The sequence below is a fragment of the Phaseolus vulgaris genome, chromosome 7 (assembly GCF_051622355.1).
Source record: "Phaseolus vulgaris cultivar YP4 chromosome 7, ASM5162235v1, whole genome shotgun sequence".
Taxonomy (NCBI): Eukaryota; Viridiplantae; Streptophyta; class Magnoliopsida; order Fabales; family Fabaceae; genus Phaseolus; species Phaseolus vulgaris.
The window spans coordinates 53,892,041-53,910,658 of record NC_143504.1 but is presented as its reverse complement, the minus strand read 5'-3'; the positions used below and the strand labels follow the sequence as shown (position 1 = coordinate 53,910,658).

General features: G+C 31.2%; 4 protein-coding genes across 5 annotated transcripts; 3 read left to right on the top strand and 1 right to left on the bottom strand.

Annotated features, from left to right (window-relative positions):
• Positions 1-2,461: 2,461 nt before the first annotated feature.
• On the top strand, positions 2,462-4,631 carry LOC137830258 (actin T1-like protein). Its single transcript, XM_068637458.2, has 3 exons — positions 2,462-2,744; positions 4,216-4,294; positions 4,418-4,631. The coding sequence occupies exons 1-3, from the start codon at positions 2,593-2,595 to the stop codon at positions 4,484-4,486; spliced, it is 300 nt and encodes a 99-aa protein (XP_068493559.1). The 5' UTR covers positions 2,462-2,592; the 3' UTR covers positions 4,487-4,631.
• A 1,358-nt stretch (positions 4,632-5,989) lies between these two features.
• Positions 5,990-8,055, top strand: LOC137830256 (thylakoid lumen 15.0 kDa protein). 2 transcript variants are annotated; one of them, XR_016523074.1, is made up of 6 exons: positions 5,990-6,283; positions 6,354-6,460; positions 7,072-7,211; positions 7,300-7,368; positions 7,488-7,597; positions 7,675-8,055. XR_016523074.1 is itself a non-coding variant. In XM_068637456.1 (6 exons), exons 1-6 carry the CDS (start codon positions 6,064-6,066, stop codon positions 7,765-7,767), a joined length of 690 nt encoding a protein of 229 aa, XP_068493557.1. In that variant the 5' UTR covers positions 5,990-6,063; the 3' UTR covers positions 7,768-8,055. The 2 variants fall into 2 exon arrangements, 1 of the variants encoding a protein (XP_068493557.1); XM_068637456.1 differs by having other exon boundaries at positions 7,072-7,162.
• A 2,835-nt stretch (positions 8,056-10,890) lies between these two features.
• Positions 10,891-11,335, bottom strand: LOC137829422 (auxin-responsive protein SAUR32). The gene has a single exon (XM_068636223.2). It carries the CDS (start codon positions 11,219-11,221, stop codon positions 10,931-10,933), a length of 291 nt encoding a protein of 96 aa, XP_068492324.1. The 5' UTR covers positions 11,222-11,335; the 3' UTR covers positions 10,891-10,930.
• A 2,394-nt stretch (positions 11,336-13,729) lies between these two features.
• On the top strand, positions 13,730-14,308 carry LOC137830257 (auxin-induced protein X15). The gene has a single exon (XM_068637457.2). The coding sequence runs from the start codon at positions 13,807-13,809 to the stop codon at positions 14,110-14,112; it is 306 nt and encodes a 101-aa protein (XP_068493558.1). The 5' UTR covers positions 13,730-13,806; the 3' UTR covers positions 14,113-14,308.
• The last annotated feature ends 4,310 nt before the right edge of the window (positions 14,309-18,618 follow it).

Below are 18,618 nucleotides of genomic sequence, written 5' to 3'. Positions count from 1 at the left end.
TTCAACAACGACCTGACACAGACATTTTTCAACTCTAACCCAACTATCTGCCTAGTATAATGCACAATTTTACCATATTTTGATGCAAAAGGTTACGCTACCTATGGAGATAAGCATTGTAAACTATTAAGGATGTCGCTTAAAGAAGAAAGGACATTTAAAGTTGCACGAAGTGAATTTAATGCATATAATCCACTATCAAAACTCTTCAAATGTGAAAAAGACATTCAAATTTAAAGCATATGATGGTTCATTGTCCTGTTAGTGTTATAACTTATCAAAGTAATAAATTGTTATTTCCTTTGTGTATAACGTCCCTCATAAAGAAAAAAAATACCCACAAGACTTTTCACACTCAAATTTCAAATCTAAAATTTTCTCTAAAGTCAAAATGCATCAAAAGCCACACTTTGTAATTGACTAGATAACTATTGACTCTAACCAGATGCAACTCCGAGCAAACAACTCCCTTCACAACAATTAAGTGAAAGTTGTAAATAAAAGGAGGATGTTGTTGAACAAAGATATGTAGAGTTGACTATTATGGAGATCAATTTGTGAAACATTAAATATTTTAATTAAACGTTTTCATTAATACATTAATTGTATACTTCAACATTCACCACAATAAACTATTCAAAATAAAAAAGAAACACCAAACCAACAACTAATTGAAATCTCTCATTATAAAATATGAAGAAGAAAAAAAAAACTTATATGACCTAGTTTTCTTTTATACTTCTTTCATTCTCTACAAGAGAGAGTTCTAATACTTAATCAACATAATTTTGTATTAGTCTTTAAAGACGTAAAAATCTAAGTCTAGGAGTAGGATGAAATGTTTTATATATGTAAACAACTTTGTGTGTAAATGTATAAAAAAAAAAAAAACTCTCTTTTGATTAATTTAGAGAGACTAGGTAAAAAAACATTTGTGTTGTAATTAACAATGATAGATTAAAATAGTTGTTTTGTACTAGTTGTTAATAAAACTTAATTCATTCAATTAAGATTAGACATAAAATATTGAAACAACTAGTATACAATTATTGTGTTATTTCTTTTATCTTTCTCAACTTTTTTATAATTAACCCCTAACATTATCTTTTTTGGGCACGTAAAAACAAAATTTAAAATTGACAGCACTCTTAGTTTTAACAAATATCCAAATTTAAGTTTTATTCTTCCTTCACTAAAATAAAAAATAAAAAAATACATTCTTCTGTTTTAAAAAAATAAATTTTTAGACAACGTAATTAAACCTTCTTTTTAAGTTTCTCCATATTTTTTTAAACTTTTTAAAACTATTTTTGTGTGATGACAAATGATTGTTGTTACTTTAGTGTCAACATAACCGTCAAATTGCATAATAATATCTAACATAATTTTTTTTTTATATATAAAAAAAGTTAAACCTTCTTTTATATTATGTGATTTATAAAAAAATATTACCACAAATAAAATATCATAATTTTATAATGTTAAAAAAACAAAATAAGACACAAATTTATAATTTTGTAACATTTAAATTATAATTAAAATAATGTAAATTAATATTTATTAATAATATATAGAATAAAAAATGATAAATATTTTAAAATAATGATTGTATTTTTAGATTAATTTTATAGTTTATTTTAAATACTTTAACACACAGCAAATAGAAAACTCTCGCTTGACATCTCTAAATAATAATATACTAATAATATTTGTTTTATTTGTTAATTTAAAATTTTAGTATATAGGATTAGGCTTCTTCTTTCCTCCTGCACCACTATATTTTTATTCCTGCACCCCTACAATTTTCTATATTCCGAAATTGGCATTGACATTTTATTTGAAAAAGGACACCGTGGTTACCAGAAATCAGGATATGGGAGTGTGCTATGGATTCATTAATCCATAACTGAATTATTTTTTTTTTCGGATGAGGGGGTGTTCTGGAAACAAGTTTTGCATAAATTATTGTTTCCAGATTGCTGAATCTAAAAGCCTAATTGTGTTACGGATTGGTGGATCCACAATGTTTTTTTTTTGAATTATGAATTTCTGAATTCGGAATGCATATTTCTCTTACAGATTGGTGAATTTGGAATGCTTTTTTCGAATGATAGATTTTTTAATATGAAATGCATATTTTGAATTATGGATTGGTGGATCCGAAATTTTATCGAAAGTGCCAATCTGAAAATTTTCCAGATTCCATAATCCAGAATGCAAAAGAATAAATATATTTTAAGTGCATTTTAGGGTTTTTAAAAAATAATACGCACAGTTTAATCTTTGCATAACATTGTGGGGGTGCAGGAAGAAAAATGTAGGAGTGCAGGAAGAAACTGCCATAGGATTATACTATTAAAGTGACTTATTTCTTTTAAAGAGTGGAAAAGAAACATTTTTCTATTTGAACCTATGTCCGGAGATGGGTCTGGTTTTGGAAACACAAGTCCAAAGAAGAAATTGAATTGGGCACAGCACAATGTTAAACGACGTCGTGAAGTATTTTATGTATGAATAAGAGTGGTTTACACTGAGAGAAGAGGATAAGAGCAGAGTTCTGAAAACTGAGATAGAAGCAGAAAAGAGAGAAGAATGGAGAAGTATTTCGGAAACGCTTATCGTGGTGACCCTGGCGTGCCCCATGCGGACCCTGATCGCTTCGTCAACATTTGGATTGGATCCGTTACCTTCTCTGTTCTCACCTACTTCAATCCCTACATGTGGACGCTCTCTAACCAGTTCAAGTACCACTCTCTTCCTCTCTTCTCTTCTTCTCTTCTTTTCCATTTTTTCAAATTTCGATTATAGACGCCACCCTACCATTCGATTCCACCTATCTTTAACTAATGCTTCCAATATCTTTTTTGCGTACTCAATTTTTTTTCCTAGGGATTACTCTTTCTAATCAGTTGTAGTAATCGTTTATTGCATATGTATAATTGGTTCTTGAAATAATTTATTTCTTACAGTTATTCCATAATATCCTTAGTATTCAATTAGCTTGTTGTGGGATATTTGGAACTACAATGACGATTGAATAGATGTGAATTTGATAGAGAACGGTTGATGTTTGATTTGGGAATTTAGCCCAATATATATTGGGTGCATTGTTTAATCATATGCAAAAGTAACAATTAAGGAGCTTTATACTGCTAGAGTGCATGTCTCGCCTATATTTACGCCCAACAATTTGAAGTGATGGAACTTCGCCATAAGCAATTCTAAAGAAAAAAGTTAAATTGACTTTTCCTAAAATTATAATTTGCTTATGCATAAATTAAGTGTAAATTTTAGAGAGACTATATGAGAAAGTATCTACAAATTAACATGTCTAAACTGATTTTAGCTTTTAGAGAAGCTAATTTAAATTTTTCTTTCTAAGAAGTGCCTATGGAGAAATCCATCCAAACAGGCTTTAGTCTCATGGCATACTGTTGGGCTTAACTATTGAATGGAGTGGCTTGCAATGGATTGGAGGTTCATTTTTAATATACACAATTTAGGTTTTCTAGTCATGCTTTCGCGTTTGTCTTTAGTTGTGTGTATGTATACAGCAAGGTGTTTGTTTTCATGATGCAGTTGGCTCCTACACTTGTATCCTACACTTGTACTGCAAGGTATTTGGATTTTGCTTTTATGATTGTCACCTTGGTGCTTTTTATCTACTCCAATGCCATCTTTCTTTCTCATTATTTTCTTCAATATCACAAATGGTAGTATACACAATGGGGGAGGGAAAGGCTCCCTGTCCAATATGATTCATTTTTCTCTCTTTTCCTCCCTCCCAATCTAAACCTGATGACTTTGACAGAGGTACGAAGGGAGTTCTTTATTTCAGGTTTGAATACTGCTATGAAGAAAGAATTTTATTTTCATATCTCTTACAAAGTTGAGTTAAATGGTGAAAATGGACAACTGGAATATGTCCTATGCTACTAGAGTTTCAAAAAAAATTGAACAAGATAAAAAGGACTCATCTATTTATGTACGCATGTTTTGTGGGATATTGAAGTATAGCTATTGTTTGCTTTAAGGTCAAATTGGTTTTCTTCTCTGGTTCCCCCCTATATCCTGATTATGATAGTTGAGTAGAGTTGACACTCTGCATGCACCATTTCTCTTCTTTAACTATTTGTGATTTAATCTTTTGAAGCTTTTTTTTTTTTTTGCATCAATTCATTTAAATAACTTAATCTAAGATCATTTCATGTGCAGTTGGCATGATAAAGCATTTTTATATGAGCAATATCACTGGAAACAGGCAAGGAAGAAGAATCAGCCATATGAGTTCTTGGTATGCTAGTTTACCTAATTTTTCTCGAGAGCTTTAGCTGAGCAGAACTGATACTTTTGTTTACTTTGTGCTTTATTTAGTATGAGGAGCTAATTATCTCTTAAAAAAATTGCGTTGTTGCAGTGGAACAAGACTTGGGATAAGGCCGAGAGGGAACATTACTACTACAACTGGCCTGTTTACTTTCCTTAGGCCCCTTCTGTTATATTTCTTACAGACTTTGCCCTATCTTTATTTTGGTTGCAAACCTGGATCCAATTGATGCCCCCCTCCCCCACTCAAATGCTTTTCTCTTATGACTTGAAAAACTAATACAAGGACGCTTTTCTTGTGTTTAGTCCTCTCTTTTTTATTAACTACGTAATTATTCGAACTACAAATTATCGAGATAAAAGATAATGTCCTTAGGAGTAGTCCAGTGTATGGTTGTTACTATATTCAATTGTCTGAGGGAATTAGAGCATGTTCTGTTGACCTCCTTTAGGGGTTTATAGAATCTACTTATGCACTATGGGGATGATAATCTTTTAGTCTTTAAGGGGTAAAAATGTTTAAATATGTCTGTAAGCATCATGAAACTACAGTCAATGTAGTGTGTAGGGGTGCTTTCCCGTCAGTGGAGTCTTCTGCATTTGCTAAACTTTTGGATTGTTGTGTCCTAAAGAAAATAATCTGTGACTCCATATGATAGCAGCGGCGACAAGTTATTGTAGTCTTAAATCTTTTATATGTCTCTATCTCTCAATTTTGTCTGATAAGTGATTACACTCTTTTTCAGATCAATTTATGTATCTATGAAGAATAAATATGATATCTAGAATAAATTAATAAAAACAGATTAAAAATCAAATTCAGTTGAATATTTTCTAGTGTGAAGCACAGGGTTTTTAGACGAGGAAGAATGATTTCCCAAAATAATTTTACAGTTTTTTTTCTATTATCATTGCAAGTGCTTATAAGTAATTTTTTAGACCATGGATGTTATGCTTTTGGTAAAGTATATATTCTTTTTGTCAATAATCGGATACTTACATTCAATTTTTTAAAATCAGGTCTATAATTTGCGAGGAAATTTACTTAATTTTTTTAGTAGTGGTAGTGGAAGTCGTAAACAAATTCCTTTGATATGTACCTTCATTCCTTTTTTTTTTTTAATTTCAATACTATCATTTTAAGTACAATGGAGAGTGATATTTTATTATTTATTTTTAAGTAATGGTGATTGATTGATGTAAGTTTTGTGATGTCTTTAGGTAGTTGTATTTTTTCCACTTAATTTTATTTTTTATCTTTTTTTGGAAGTTATAAAATCTAGAAAAAAACACAATTAAATAAAAAATGGAGGACAAAACTAAAACTTGAAAGAATGTTATGAAAATATAGGATGCAGAACACTGTAATTGAAAGAATTGAAAGAATGTTATGAAAATATAGGAGGCAGTTATTTGAAATGGTGATATTATATTTTAGTTAAGATTATTTAAAAAAATTAAAATTAATTTCAGAATTAATATGGAAGTGAAGGAAATGCATCAATTTGCCAAGCTCCTACAACAACAAAAATAAATTGAAAAAAAAAGAGAAGAGCATTTCACATATACCGTTGTGAATGAAGAATAAACCCAAGTTACCAATAGTGATGGGCCTGACAAAACCTACACACCCTGGGCGAGTGTGGCACAGTCCAAATTGATAAGCCGAAATATAATCTTCAAAAGAAGTATTCATAACAACTGTCAAACAACAAGAGCATTTCCAGAGAAGGGAAGATGATGCCGCATTCTCATTATCTTCTTCATACTCCTTTCTTATCATCTTTATCTCCATCTCTCACTACCCATACTCCCTCGCTTCCCCTTCCTAGATTACAACCCAAGACGCTCTCCTATCATCTCCCTTCACCTACCACTTTCAACTCCACCACGTCCCACTTCAAACCTCTTCATTTTGCCCTCTCTGGAGCCCTCTCCCTTGGGGTATTATTCGGAGGTAATTTCCCCTACCCCTCTTTTCCTTTTTCCTAATCCTGCAATCAGAATTTGAAGCTTAGAATTTGTAGGAATTGGGGTGGCCGAGGCTGCAAAAGTTGGTGTCAACAAGCCGGAGTTGCTCCCCAAGGAGTTTAGAACTGTCATTGATGTTGCTGGGTTCCTCTCTGATGGACAGGTGTGGTGTTACACTGCATTCCCATGCTCTGGAATTTAAATCAATCTGTTTTGCATCTTATGAAATTTGTCTTTGATAGTGTAGAAGTCTTCTACTGAAGTTTTCTAGTAGTTTTTTTTTTTTTTTTTTTAAATTAAGAATAGTTCATGGAGAAATTTATCTTATTTCCCTTTTTTATAAATCCCTATAAGCAAGGTTGCACAAACATATTCTAATTTGTCAACTTTCTTAACAATTACTCTAATAGTCTTTTACAATTCAAACTGCACGGCTATTGAATTCTGTCTATTCTTTACTTTTATTTTGAGAGTTTAATTTTCTAGAATGTAACACTAAAAACTATTTCAGACATGATTTTTAAATTAGTTATTATATAAATCATTACAATTACGGAACATGACAATATGTAATTAGATGTCATTTTAGTTAAATTCTTGTTTTTGTTACAGAAATATATATAACTACAATTTTGTAATTAAAAATAAAAGCAGCAGTTCAAAACAACAAAACTTATTCTTCTAAGGTGATGATAGCATTAAAACTGAATGCCGTGTTTGTGAGTTTAGGATAGAAAAAATGTTAACGATGTTTAATCAATGATTCTTCTGCAGGAGAAAAGACTAGCAGCAGAGATTGATGCTCTTGAAGCAGATACCGGATTCAAGTTAAGGGTTTTGGCCCAGAACTATCCTGATACGCCAGGTTTTTGACTATGGTCACTGCACACAATTTAGCAAAATATGGATCTCACGTAATTCACAGGCTGCTTCTGAAATTTAAGGGTTAAGTTAAGACTATTATTAGGGAAACTTGAAAGCTGAAACTAATGAATTATGCAGGTTTGGCTGTCAAAGATTTCTGGCGGGTAGATGACAGAACAGTTGTCTTTGTTGCTGATCCCACATTTGGTAAAGGATCCGCCACATTTTTCTTTGTTACTTTTTTTGCCTTTATTTCCTTTCTTGCTTCTTTCTTAATTGATACATCTACCAGTGGAGGTAATATATGAAGAGGTTTTGTTGATCAGGTAATATATTGAATTTCAATGTTGGTGCTTCAGTTGATTTGGACATCCCACGTAGTTTTTGGAGTCGCTTGGCTGGGAAATATGGGAACATTTTCTATTGGAAAGAAAAGGTAGATTCTTGTTCTTCTCAATCTATCTATTCTTTATTAGCTTAGTTAATGGTTTAACATAACACCAAATGAAACAGGGGGAAGATGCATCCATTGAAGCAGCAGTAATGGCAATTTCTAATTGCCTGAGAGAACCAGTTGGGCCTAATAATTGTTCTGAGGTGAATTAATTTCGCTGGTTAATATCATTTTGTCGTGTGATAGGTGTACTCTATAGAAATGATTGAGGATCATCTATTTCTTGTTTTAAGTATCTTATGTACTTCATTCATTGTTAATACATATGGAGTCATGAAATGCATTTCATTGTATAAAATAGGAGAACATGATACTGTACATCAGCATGTTTTGTTAATAGTTCAGTCTCAGGTGGTGAAGGTACACTGACTTTTGAAGTCTGCTGACTGCAGACTAAAAACTTTCGAGTATTTATCTGATGTTGGATTAGTTGAGAGTTATGTTGATGTATTGTCTGTTTCCTTAGAGAATAGTGTCCCCTTGAGTCGTTGGATGAATAAAGTGAAACAATATAAGATGCTAAACAGTCATTTATCCAGGTTTCTTTGGGAGTGTCCTAGAAGTAAATTTTTGCTTACAGTTTTGTGATATAATGAAAATAGAATGTTTTAGTGTAGAGTAATTCTGACCTTATAAATTGGTATTCATGAGATTGAATTAAGTCCAGATCCAAAATTTAAATTTTAAGATCTGAAGGAAGTTACCAGAATTCGTCTTCCTAATTAGTAGTTGGAGTATTAAGTTGTGTGATATCCATAACTATCTAAAACTTCCAAAGTTTCACTCATTTTATGAAGTAAATTTAAAGCTACACATTAATATAATGAAAAGTAGTTACACCAAAAACTACTACATTCTAGAAATTGAAAAATAAACGAGGTTGGTGTATTTTCTGAAACACCAAAATGCCAGTGAATCTTTTGTGTTATTCACTTTGATACATCTTTATTTCAATCTTTTATATATGCTACTAGCACATTCTAATATGATATTCATATATTAAAAGGGAAGAGCCTTTAGATCCAAATGATCTAATAGAGTATTAAACTCTCCTAAGTTGAAGTTTTGTTGGTAATAAATATAATTATAACTTACATGTTTTTATATAAAGTCAGACTTACCATAATATTTCAGACATTCTGTTTAATTATTTTAGGATGAAAAAAATTGTAATTTAACAACGTTATAGATATGGACTAGCTGATTGATAAGGTTAGAAGAATCAAGAACATGAAGTTAAAAAATGGAATGTATAAAAAATTTGATAGACTAATTAAAAAAAAATCAAGTCGCATTTGTGGAAACCCCAATGAATAGTTGATGCGTCCAAACATCCGAAAAGAAAAAAGAAACAGCCAAATAACAGTGTGTTTTTATCCTTGTTCACCACTTTTCTATTTCGATTGTTTAGGTTCTTTATGACACCTTGGTAATTCATTTATCGTTGTTTATATTTCTGGCATGATTATGTTTACGAATGAATAGTTTTTATCATTGTACTCATTGTTAATTGAATTCCCAGCAAGCATTCACATTTCTTTCTTGTTCTTAATTTAAGGTATGATTTTGAAAACATACATTTAATTCAATAATATTCATTGCAAATCACAAACCAATTGATCATTTTATTATGCATTCATTTTATCTTCATGTTTATTTAGAAAATCGAATTTCTATTAGCATAAACGTCTTTTTTTTTTCTTTCTCATAATCTATTCATTTTATCAATGTTATTTTCTATGCTTCACAATTAGTATTAACATCTCAATCAAGTTGCCACTTTAACACCCAAGAATCATTTGCAGCATACTATCCCTTAAAGGAAGATAAAGAAATACAACCACGAGGGACTAAACCAAATTTATTTGCTTTCTATAAATTCAAGTTAGTTTATTTGGTATTTTTATTTCACTCAAATTGAAAATCATTAACATAATTAGTATGCATAAAAAAAAATCTATAATTTATGTTTTTGATTAAATCGAATTTAAAATCTAAGTTTCACATACAACAATATTTTATCAAGAAAATTTGTGGAGCGGCTGCACCAAACTCAAATACATAGATTCTGGCCATGGTTTCAAGGTTGTGGAGTTTTTTTTTTGGGTAAAAAGAAATAAATAATAGAAATATTTCAGGAATACCCCAATCTTTATTAAAAAAACTCAAATCACACCGATCCTCAAGAACATCAACGAACACTTAACTAACCTGAAATTTTAATAACAGAGCTCATGCAAAATAGTTATTCGAAACACCAATTTGAATAAGAAAAACAACCTTTGCAGTTATCCATTATCGAACCTTCAGCTAAACTATCATGAAGATTTCACTATGATCTATTGTTCTGTTTCTAAAAATTTTCTTGTTTATTTGTTTTCACAATTCTCCAACAACTACTATACTATTCATATGTACAACCATATGCTATTGACGACTTCACTTTCTTTGATTCACTTTTCTTGGACAACCTAAATTGGACTAAGTACTTTGTAGGTTGATAGTCGATAATGAGGGATCCATGCCACTCCCACCCATTCATAGTATTTGTCCACACCAGCCAAGATAACCTACAAGCTGTGGAGTGGGTAGATATTTGAGTGACAGTATCAAGTATCAGTGAAATGCATCTGTGGATACTCCTCATTTCAATAATATTTTGGAACTACATTGTCATCATCCAAACTGAGATAAGACAGCACTCTTTTAATCTTTCTCAGCAGTGAAAGCATGAAGGAGCATACCTATCACTAACCGATGTCGTCTTTCAAGTTGTAACTTTTTCCAACAAAATAATTCAATGAGAGAGATATTCACAAATAATTGGTAGAAACAATCAAACATCTTTGAGTAATCCATGTTGCAAAGAAAAAAGTTATGACATGCTGCAAATTAATTGACACACTGCTAGATGCATGAGTAATCCTCTCACACCACCAGAACTTGTCGTATGCTATGGAATGTTGAGTTTATAGTTCTAATCAATATCCTCACGTCAAATTTATTACCTTTCTCTTATAAATTTAGCCACTGGTGTAGAAAATCGTTGTTAAATCTCTAATTTTCACTACTCAGAATAACACTTCTGCGGTAGCGCGTAATACTGCTTAATTATTTTTTTTCATTGCAAGAAGTGGTACCTGTAGTTAACTTAATATATATTGAATCATATGCATATACATCTTCAAGTGTAACAAAAGGCTCAATTAGTTATAACTAGAAAATTAAAACTCCCTAGACTGTTGTTCATCATAGGGAGATATGAACATATAGTTCCACCACCCTTTTCAGCATATCTTTGATAACTTCTTTGCTTTACACTCTGGAACGATCTAGAATGTTCTGTAATTCTTGAGGCTGACAAGGGATTGCAAGAGCTCCCTTTTGCCTGAAACCAAATTCTTCCTGAGCTTGATCCAGCAGTCCCAAGAAAGCAGGATCATTCAAGTAATGTAAGCCAACAAAAAACCTTTTGGATTCTCCACCCTTTGTTGCAAGAACAGCAAAATATCCTTCCCTAACATCATCTGACATCACACTTGGGGGTCTTCTGTGTACAAAGAGTGAAACACCCTTTTCTATCTTCCCAACCAAAGACCTAAGCATCACTTCCAATCTCAAGGCTAGTTTCTTCTTCTTGAATGGATGTAGTGAATTAGTGAACTTGAAAGCTTTTTCAATTTTGAGCTTCTAGAAGCTGAGTTGGGTTATTTATGTACAATGAAAACATGCTGAAACACAAAAATCTTGATCATAGGAGAGAAGCCACTAAACAAGTGGCAAGTAAGCGTGTTCATACAGTGTACTCATGGCCATTATTTGATTGGTAAAATTTTAATCTGCCAGCGTCTAACTTCTACTCTTAGACTAAAGGAAACCTCCACATCATACACTGAGTAACCCAAATGTTTTATCTAGTTAGAGTTTTTAGCAGTATTATTCCCAAATGATTCAAATGTGCCGATTGGAAGTATTAACAATGATGGGAGTAGATGAATTTGTTTAAGTCAACAAAATACATGAGAATTCACAACATTTTATTTACTAGATCCCTTATTATATTTATTTTAAATTTGTATAATTTATTTATCTTATCTCATTTTCTAGTTTTGATCTCCTCATTTAGTTCACATATGAGATTTCTCGATAAGAGAAAAGAAATTTGAAAAAAGTTGGAGAATTACAAAGAGATAAATAACTCACACCTAGATATGGCAAATGTGTGGTTTGAACAACTCTTTGTATAATCATATTTTTTACTAACTTTTTAATTATAATTAATTCAGTATTGGATATGAAGAAAAATCTTATTACAAGACTCATGGATTTAATCATAGTGCATCGTCTAATAGATTTAGTCATATTGCATGAAAGATTTATAGATGTATGGGTATCTAAGTTTTTTTTTTCTGTAGATATTCTCAATAGTTATTATACTCAAATAGCTGATATACTCAAGGTATTACCATTTTTTTTATCGGCCACAAGGTATCATCATACTCTCCCAAATCTATCATACAAAAAATAAAAAGTGTGATGTTGAATTTGTGTTATGATTCGATTGAAACTATACTGTGACAATATCTGAAATTAAAATTCACACTGAAGTTACAGATAGTTCCGCAATACCAATACCACATACACACTCAAACCATGAACTGGTATGAACCTTTTGGAGTTATCTATGCATACAATCATACACTATTGCAGTCACAAACTTGTCCCCAGGCCCCTACTTCCCTTACTCATAATGGAAGCGTTTTGCTGTAGAACTTCTCCCCATTTCACAATTTCATACGTAGCAGATATTAATGATACTCAAATAATAACACATCTAAACAAACGTGACACTAAACTTCAAACATAATAGAGCTAATCCATTTCATCTTACCAAACTAATTCATAAGATAAGATGAGCTTGTCACAAAGAATATTAGTGCAACAAATTCCTTCGCTGATGTCAATTTGATTGATCTTATCCTCATGCATGATTCAACATTTGACCAATGACCAGCCATACACTTGCACAATATAAGGTATTAGGTCTTTTTGTGAGGAAGTATCAGTTACAAATTGATTAATAAAATATTATGAAAATAAATTATTGAAATCATTTAATATTTTAGTATTTTATATACGATAAATTGAGGAGGGAAAGTAATGCGCTGTTATAATATATAGCCTTTTAGTGGAGATATATTAAAAAACATTATAGTTAACAATATAAAGAGATGCAATTAATTTATATTGTTAACTATGCTTTATATATTTGTAAATATATATTTATTATTTAGAGTGTCTACCAGTGTTGTTTAAACAGTTGCACGTAATCAACCATAACCATCTTTTTGTCCTTTCCAAACATCTTTTACAAAACAATAATTATATGTCCCACCTAACAAATATTACAAATCAGAGACTACACTCCTCACTTGGTTAGGAAGATTTATTCATCAAATCGATCGAATCTTGCATTCAAAGATAAATCACGAGGGAAAAAACCGATATAAATACAAAAGAGACCAATAATCATATATTTTTTCATTAGAATTTAAAAGTATTAAAACTAATAGCTGTCAAACAAATTAATAAAAATACCATTCTAATATTAAATTTGAACCCACCGTTTCAAACATATCTAAACTACATATTTTCGAAGAAATCAATTTAAGAAAGAATCATTTATGTAAAAAAAAAAATGTCGGAGATCCACATCGACTAAAAATTAGAACCTTTCATAATATATAACTGGTTTTATGGGGGTTGAGTTAAACTTAAAGTTCACTTTATAATATAGTATCAGAGTCATTTCGAGTCTATCCTAACACATATTTGTGTTGGACTTATCGTGTCACCTCCTATCAGGATATCTTAGAACTAATCACAATCCTTCACTTCACTAGAAAGTGAAATAGTTGGATTTTATAAGACAGCCAAATATATTATACAGTAAAACATAGGGACAACAAAATCTTGGCTCTTCCTCAACGACAAAGGCTGCTTAGCGCGTTTGAGAAGAAAGAAATTGATCACATAGCAATCCATACACTGTGTGGCTGCACCCACTTCCCACTTCTGCTGCACTCACCTATAAATAATCAAGCTTTTTCGTGTTTCTGCATTCTATTCTATAGTGCCCACAAGCTCAAAACTAATTCACAACCTTTTAAATTTTACTACTTCATATCAAAATGCTGAAGACTTTTGTTGGGAAGATAGAAAAGGGTCTTTCAGTTTTTGTACACAGAAGGCAACCACTGAGGTACTACAGTGAAGCCACGCCAGATGATGTTAGGGAAGGATATTTTGCTGTTCTTGCAACCAAAGGTGGAGAATCCAAAAGATTCATTGTTGAGTTACATTACTTGAATGATCCTGCTTTCTTAGGACTGTTGGATCAAGCAGAAGAAGAGTTTGGTTTCAGGCAAAAGGGAGCTCTTGCAATCCCTTGTCAACCTCAAGAACTACAGAAGATTCTAGAGGGTCGTAGAGCATAGAAAACATCCAGAAGCACCAGAGGTGCAGGAAAGGATGTGGGATTCAAATACTGTTGATTTGATGTTCTTAATAACTTCCTATGTATGACATGCGAGTGTGTAGAAAGTTTGAATTTCTAGTTATATTTTGCTACTCTGCATGAAGATGTGCAGGTAGATGATTCATTATATTTTCTAGATCAATAGATTTTCATCACTTCTTGCAATTAATAACAGCGAAGCATTATCGATGGCGTCAAAAAACTTCTTCTGTCCATGCCATCTGGGGATGAAGTATTTGGGTGCAACTTATTTGAAAATCAACTTTATGAGAACCTCAGTTTTATTTTATTGGCTTATGAGAATCTCAGTTCATCAAAAAGTAAAAAAGCTAAACAAAATTTAGAATGCCAAGTAATTATTTGCCACCATGGCGATTACTCCATTTACTAAATAATTATAAAAAATTGTAGGTTTTATTTGCCACCACAGCCCAGAAGATTCGTTACTTACAAGTGCATCATGTTAAAAACTGAGCATAAGATAAAATTGAAGTGAGGGAAATTAAAGTAGAGAGAGATTATATAGTTCCTCTACAGAAAAGACACTTTCTATTTTAGTATTTGATGAAAAAGTATTTATTTTCACAATATTTCCTACTTATATATATATATATATTGTTTTATATAAATTTCAAATTATTTTGAAATTTGTACAATTAAAAATGATATGGTACCGTTAATAGATTTTTCATGTTTGTGCTATTGAGTCATTCATATTAGTACAAGTGTTTTGTGTGTATTAGCCTCTTCGATTCATTAATTAAATTAAAGGTTGAAGGATTGTATATTTTCATAGGATATTGAGTAATATAGGAACTTGTCAAAACACACATGAATGTCTATGCTTATGTGTCTCCGCTTACATGTAAATAGTGTCGATCCAAAACCCACAAAAAGAAGGGAAGTTCATACTAACGTCGCTCCTTCTTGACATATGCTAATGGGACATTATATTAGTTTAAAAGAGTATTGACTTAATCGGTGCTAAAAAATAAATTAAAAATATTATTTATTAAATATATCGTCGCTTAAGTTAATAATAACAATTTAGATATATAAATAATTTAATTAAGCATGCTTTTGATCAATATTATTAATATATGAAATATTTGACTTTTAATTATAATGTTGATCTAATATAGTGATTGTAATACTGTTTTAGGCGATGTTAAGTGAATTTATTATAAACAACAATTCTAACAATTACGGTATAACATCATTGTTCAATAACATCCTATATGAAAAATAAAAGTAAACCTCAATTATAATGGAAAAATAGATACATGATGTTTTTATTGTCTCCTCTAATATTTCTCACACCTCTTATTCTCTCAATTGAGTTATAACTTATAATTCACTTAATATATATTGTTTTCCTCTTAATCTTGCACACTAGAGTTGTGCCTTAAACTCCTTATTTAAACTAAATTGTTTGAATTTAAGTGGATTCTCGCTCAAACAAAAATAAACTCATTTGAGCGAGATACTCTGATGATGAGTTGAATTTTTGTGAGCTTGGTATGTGCCAGAGCTTTTCATATGAAATAACACTGAAATTTAGCTCTTATCAATATATATCCAATAGCTATCAAGTTCACTTTTAAATTCATCTGGTATAGTGTTTTAAACCATTTTTAACGAGGTTTAGAACAATATTTGCATATAAACAAAGGTTAGGTATGATGAAAGAGAGTAATATCTAATAATGCAAAGAATCAAGATTCAGATTCTCGTTGAAACATAAGGACATTTCATGCTATGATTATATTATGATTATAACTAATCTGAGAAGTTTTGGGACACCGTTTCATTCAATTTAACCGTACGGTCATTGTGTCTTAATATGTCGTGAGCAATCACTCACATTTAATTTGCAACAAAATTTCCTTAAGTTGCTGAGCATTGGTGATCCCTAGGAACAAAAACTAACAGCATCATGTGCCTGGCCCAAATTAATTGAACTCTAACGAATTAGAATAATTTTTTTGATGAAACCAATGTAGTGAGATTTTAGTGATCTTGAAAGTTGAGGGCTAGCAGTTCCACAACGGTAGAGTTAATCATAACATGGAGTTTTATATTGGCAACCACCATAAATTGCAAAAACATTGTTTGCTTGTTGGTTCAGAAACAAGACACTTAATGCAACATTTTGGAGGTCTTTTTCATCCTTCTGGCTCTGCACTCGCAAAGACAATATTAATATACGCGTGTACTTTATCCATGTATTGGGTTAATTGTTATTGTCGGTACAATGAATCAGATGAACTATTTTGATTTAAGTTCGCAAAATCATTCATTTATTTTATTTTAGTTTATGGATTAATGTTTCCTTTGCTTAATTTCGATGGTTGAAGTACCGATATTTTTTCAACTTTTTTGTAATGGATGTTTATTTATATTTTAGATATATTATTTTATACATTTTAATTGCATAAAATTTTGTAAACTTAATCTACTTTGTACAAGTAAATTCTACATTTTGAATTTATACAAAGAAATATATTATATGAAGTGTTAAAAAATCACACCTAATATTGAATCGACCAATACCAGACACGACGACAAATCGTTTAAATAGATAAATGTTTACTTACTAAGTAAATAAAAATTATTTGAGCAAAAACTACATTTTCATCATGCTCAATAAATAATATCCAATAAATTTATAACTAATTGATATCAACGTGATAATGAAATTGACCCACGTAGCGAAAGAAAACAAAAGTGTGGAGAGAGAAAGAAATTGGCATATTTTTAGGGTAAAATTCATTAGCTCAATGTGATTCTCACACGTGTTGTACCGTGTCTTTAGTAGGCTTTCATATACAATAAAATAATAACTATTATAATGTAGATATTTTATATTAGTTGTACGGATTTTTTTTAATATAAAAATGTTTTCACTTAAGCATTATTATTCAACTTAACATTTCAGTTAGACTGAGACTCAAGTATCATCAATCATCTGTCATCACATGAAAAAAGTATTATTAAAAAAAGAAAAAAAATACAAAAATATGGGGATTAGGCCAAAACTCAAATGTTAACAAAAAGTAAATTATACCTATTCATAAAGAATTCTAAGAACATACTAGATGAAAGCCTATTATACTAATGAAATGATTCTCTAAGAATAAATCCTAAATTAGCCAACTTATCAGCATACGCATTTCCTTCACGAAAAATATGAGTAACCCTACCCCTGATTTTTCCACAGTAATTAAGACAAGTATTCCATTGATTCCGAAACATCCAAGGAACATTTGTCCTAGCACTAAACACAACACCAACCAAAACAGTGTTGAAGCTGGAGGAAGCTTCTTCCCTACCAAGGCTTGATGTGTGTTTGATGAAGAAAATGGCTTGAGTGCTTTGAAGATTGTAATAGGTTTTTAGATTCATTTGAAATTAGGCTTGTAAGTGTGTATGATTGCCTTTTGCTGTGTAACCTATCCTAGATGCCTAACCAAGTCTAGATCAAGCACATGATGTGGTTAAATGGTTTTTGAAAAGCTTTTGAAATGTTTTTAACAGTTTTAAAACAGTACACAAATAAATCTGTTTTATGGAGAAAGAATCTGTTTATTTCTTCTCTGTTAAAAAGGCTTTCGTTAAATGGTTTTTGAAAAGCTTTTTAAAATGGTTTTAACAGTTTTAAAACAGTACACAAATAAATCTGTTTTATGGAGAAAGAATCTGTTTATTTCTTCTCTGTTAAAAGGCTTTTCTAAATTTCTGTTAAGGCACCAAGGGAAAACTCAGTTCATTATTTCAGTTAAGATGAGCTGGCTTGTGTGTTATACTTTAATCTGTTTTACTATGAAAGAACAGGTTTATTCTTTGGTGTGCTGAAAGGTTTTTCACAAGTTAGTTAGGGCACCAAAGGTACCACTCAGACAGTTATTTCTGTTAAGCTGAGTTGGCAGTTTTCACAAAATAAATCTGTTAAGTTCAAAACTGAATCTGTTGTTTTCTTAACTGCTTTTCAACTGTTTTTTGAAAAGAAGTTAGAAACTGTTTTCTATATAAACAATGTCTCTCTCACATGAACAAGTGCTGAGGAATTACGCTTTTGACAGAGATCAAACAATTTCCATGTGAGAAGAAGGATTGAAAGAGTTTTTGAAAGGTTTTCCAAAGAGATTTTCAAGTGTGCTTGTTCTAGGAAACCTTGAATCTTGGTGAAGGTGCTGGTGCAGTTCTGCAGCAAATTGAACTACTGGTTTTGAGTTCTTGCATCTTCTTTTCAGGTGTAATCTTTCCTTTATTCTGTTTTGGAAAGGTGTAAGTGTTAGTCACTCCTTGATAGGGTTTCTTGGAGTGCAAGGTGTGCTGAAATAGGGTTTTTCAGCATTGTGTGTGCTGTTCTTGTAGTGTTCAAGAACTGCTGGTTTTGTAAGTGATTGGTACTGTTTTTAGTGAATTCCACCTTGGGGTAAGGTGAGACTGGATGTAGCTCTGT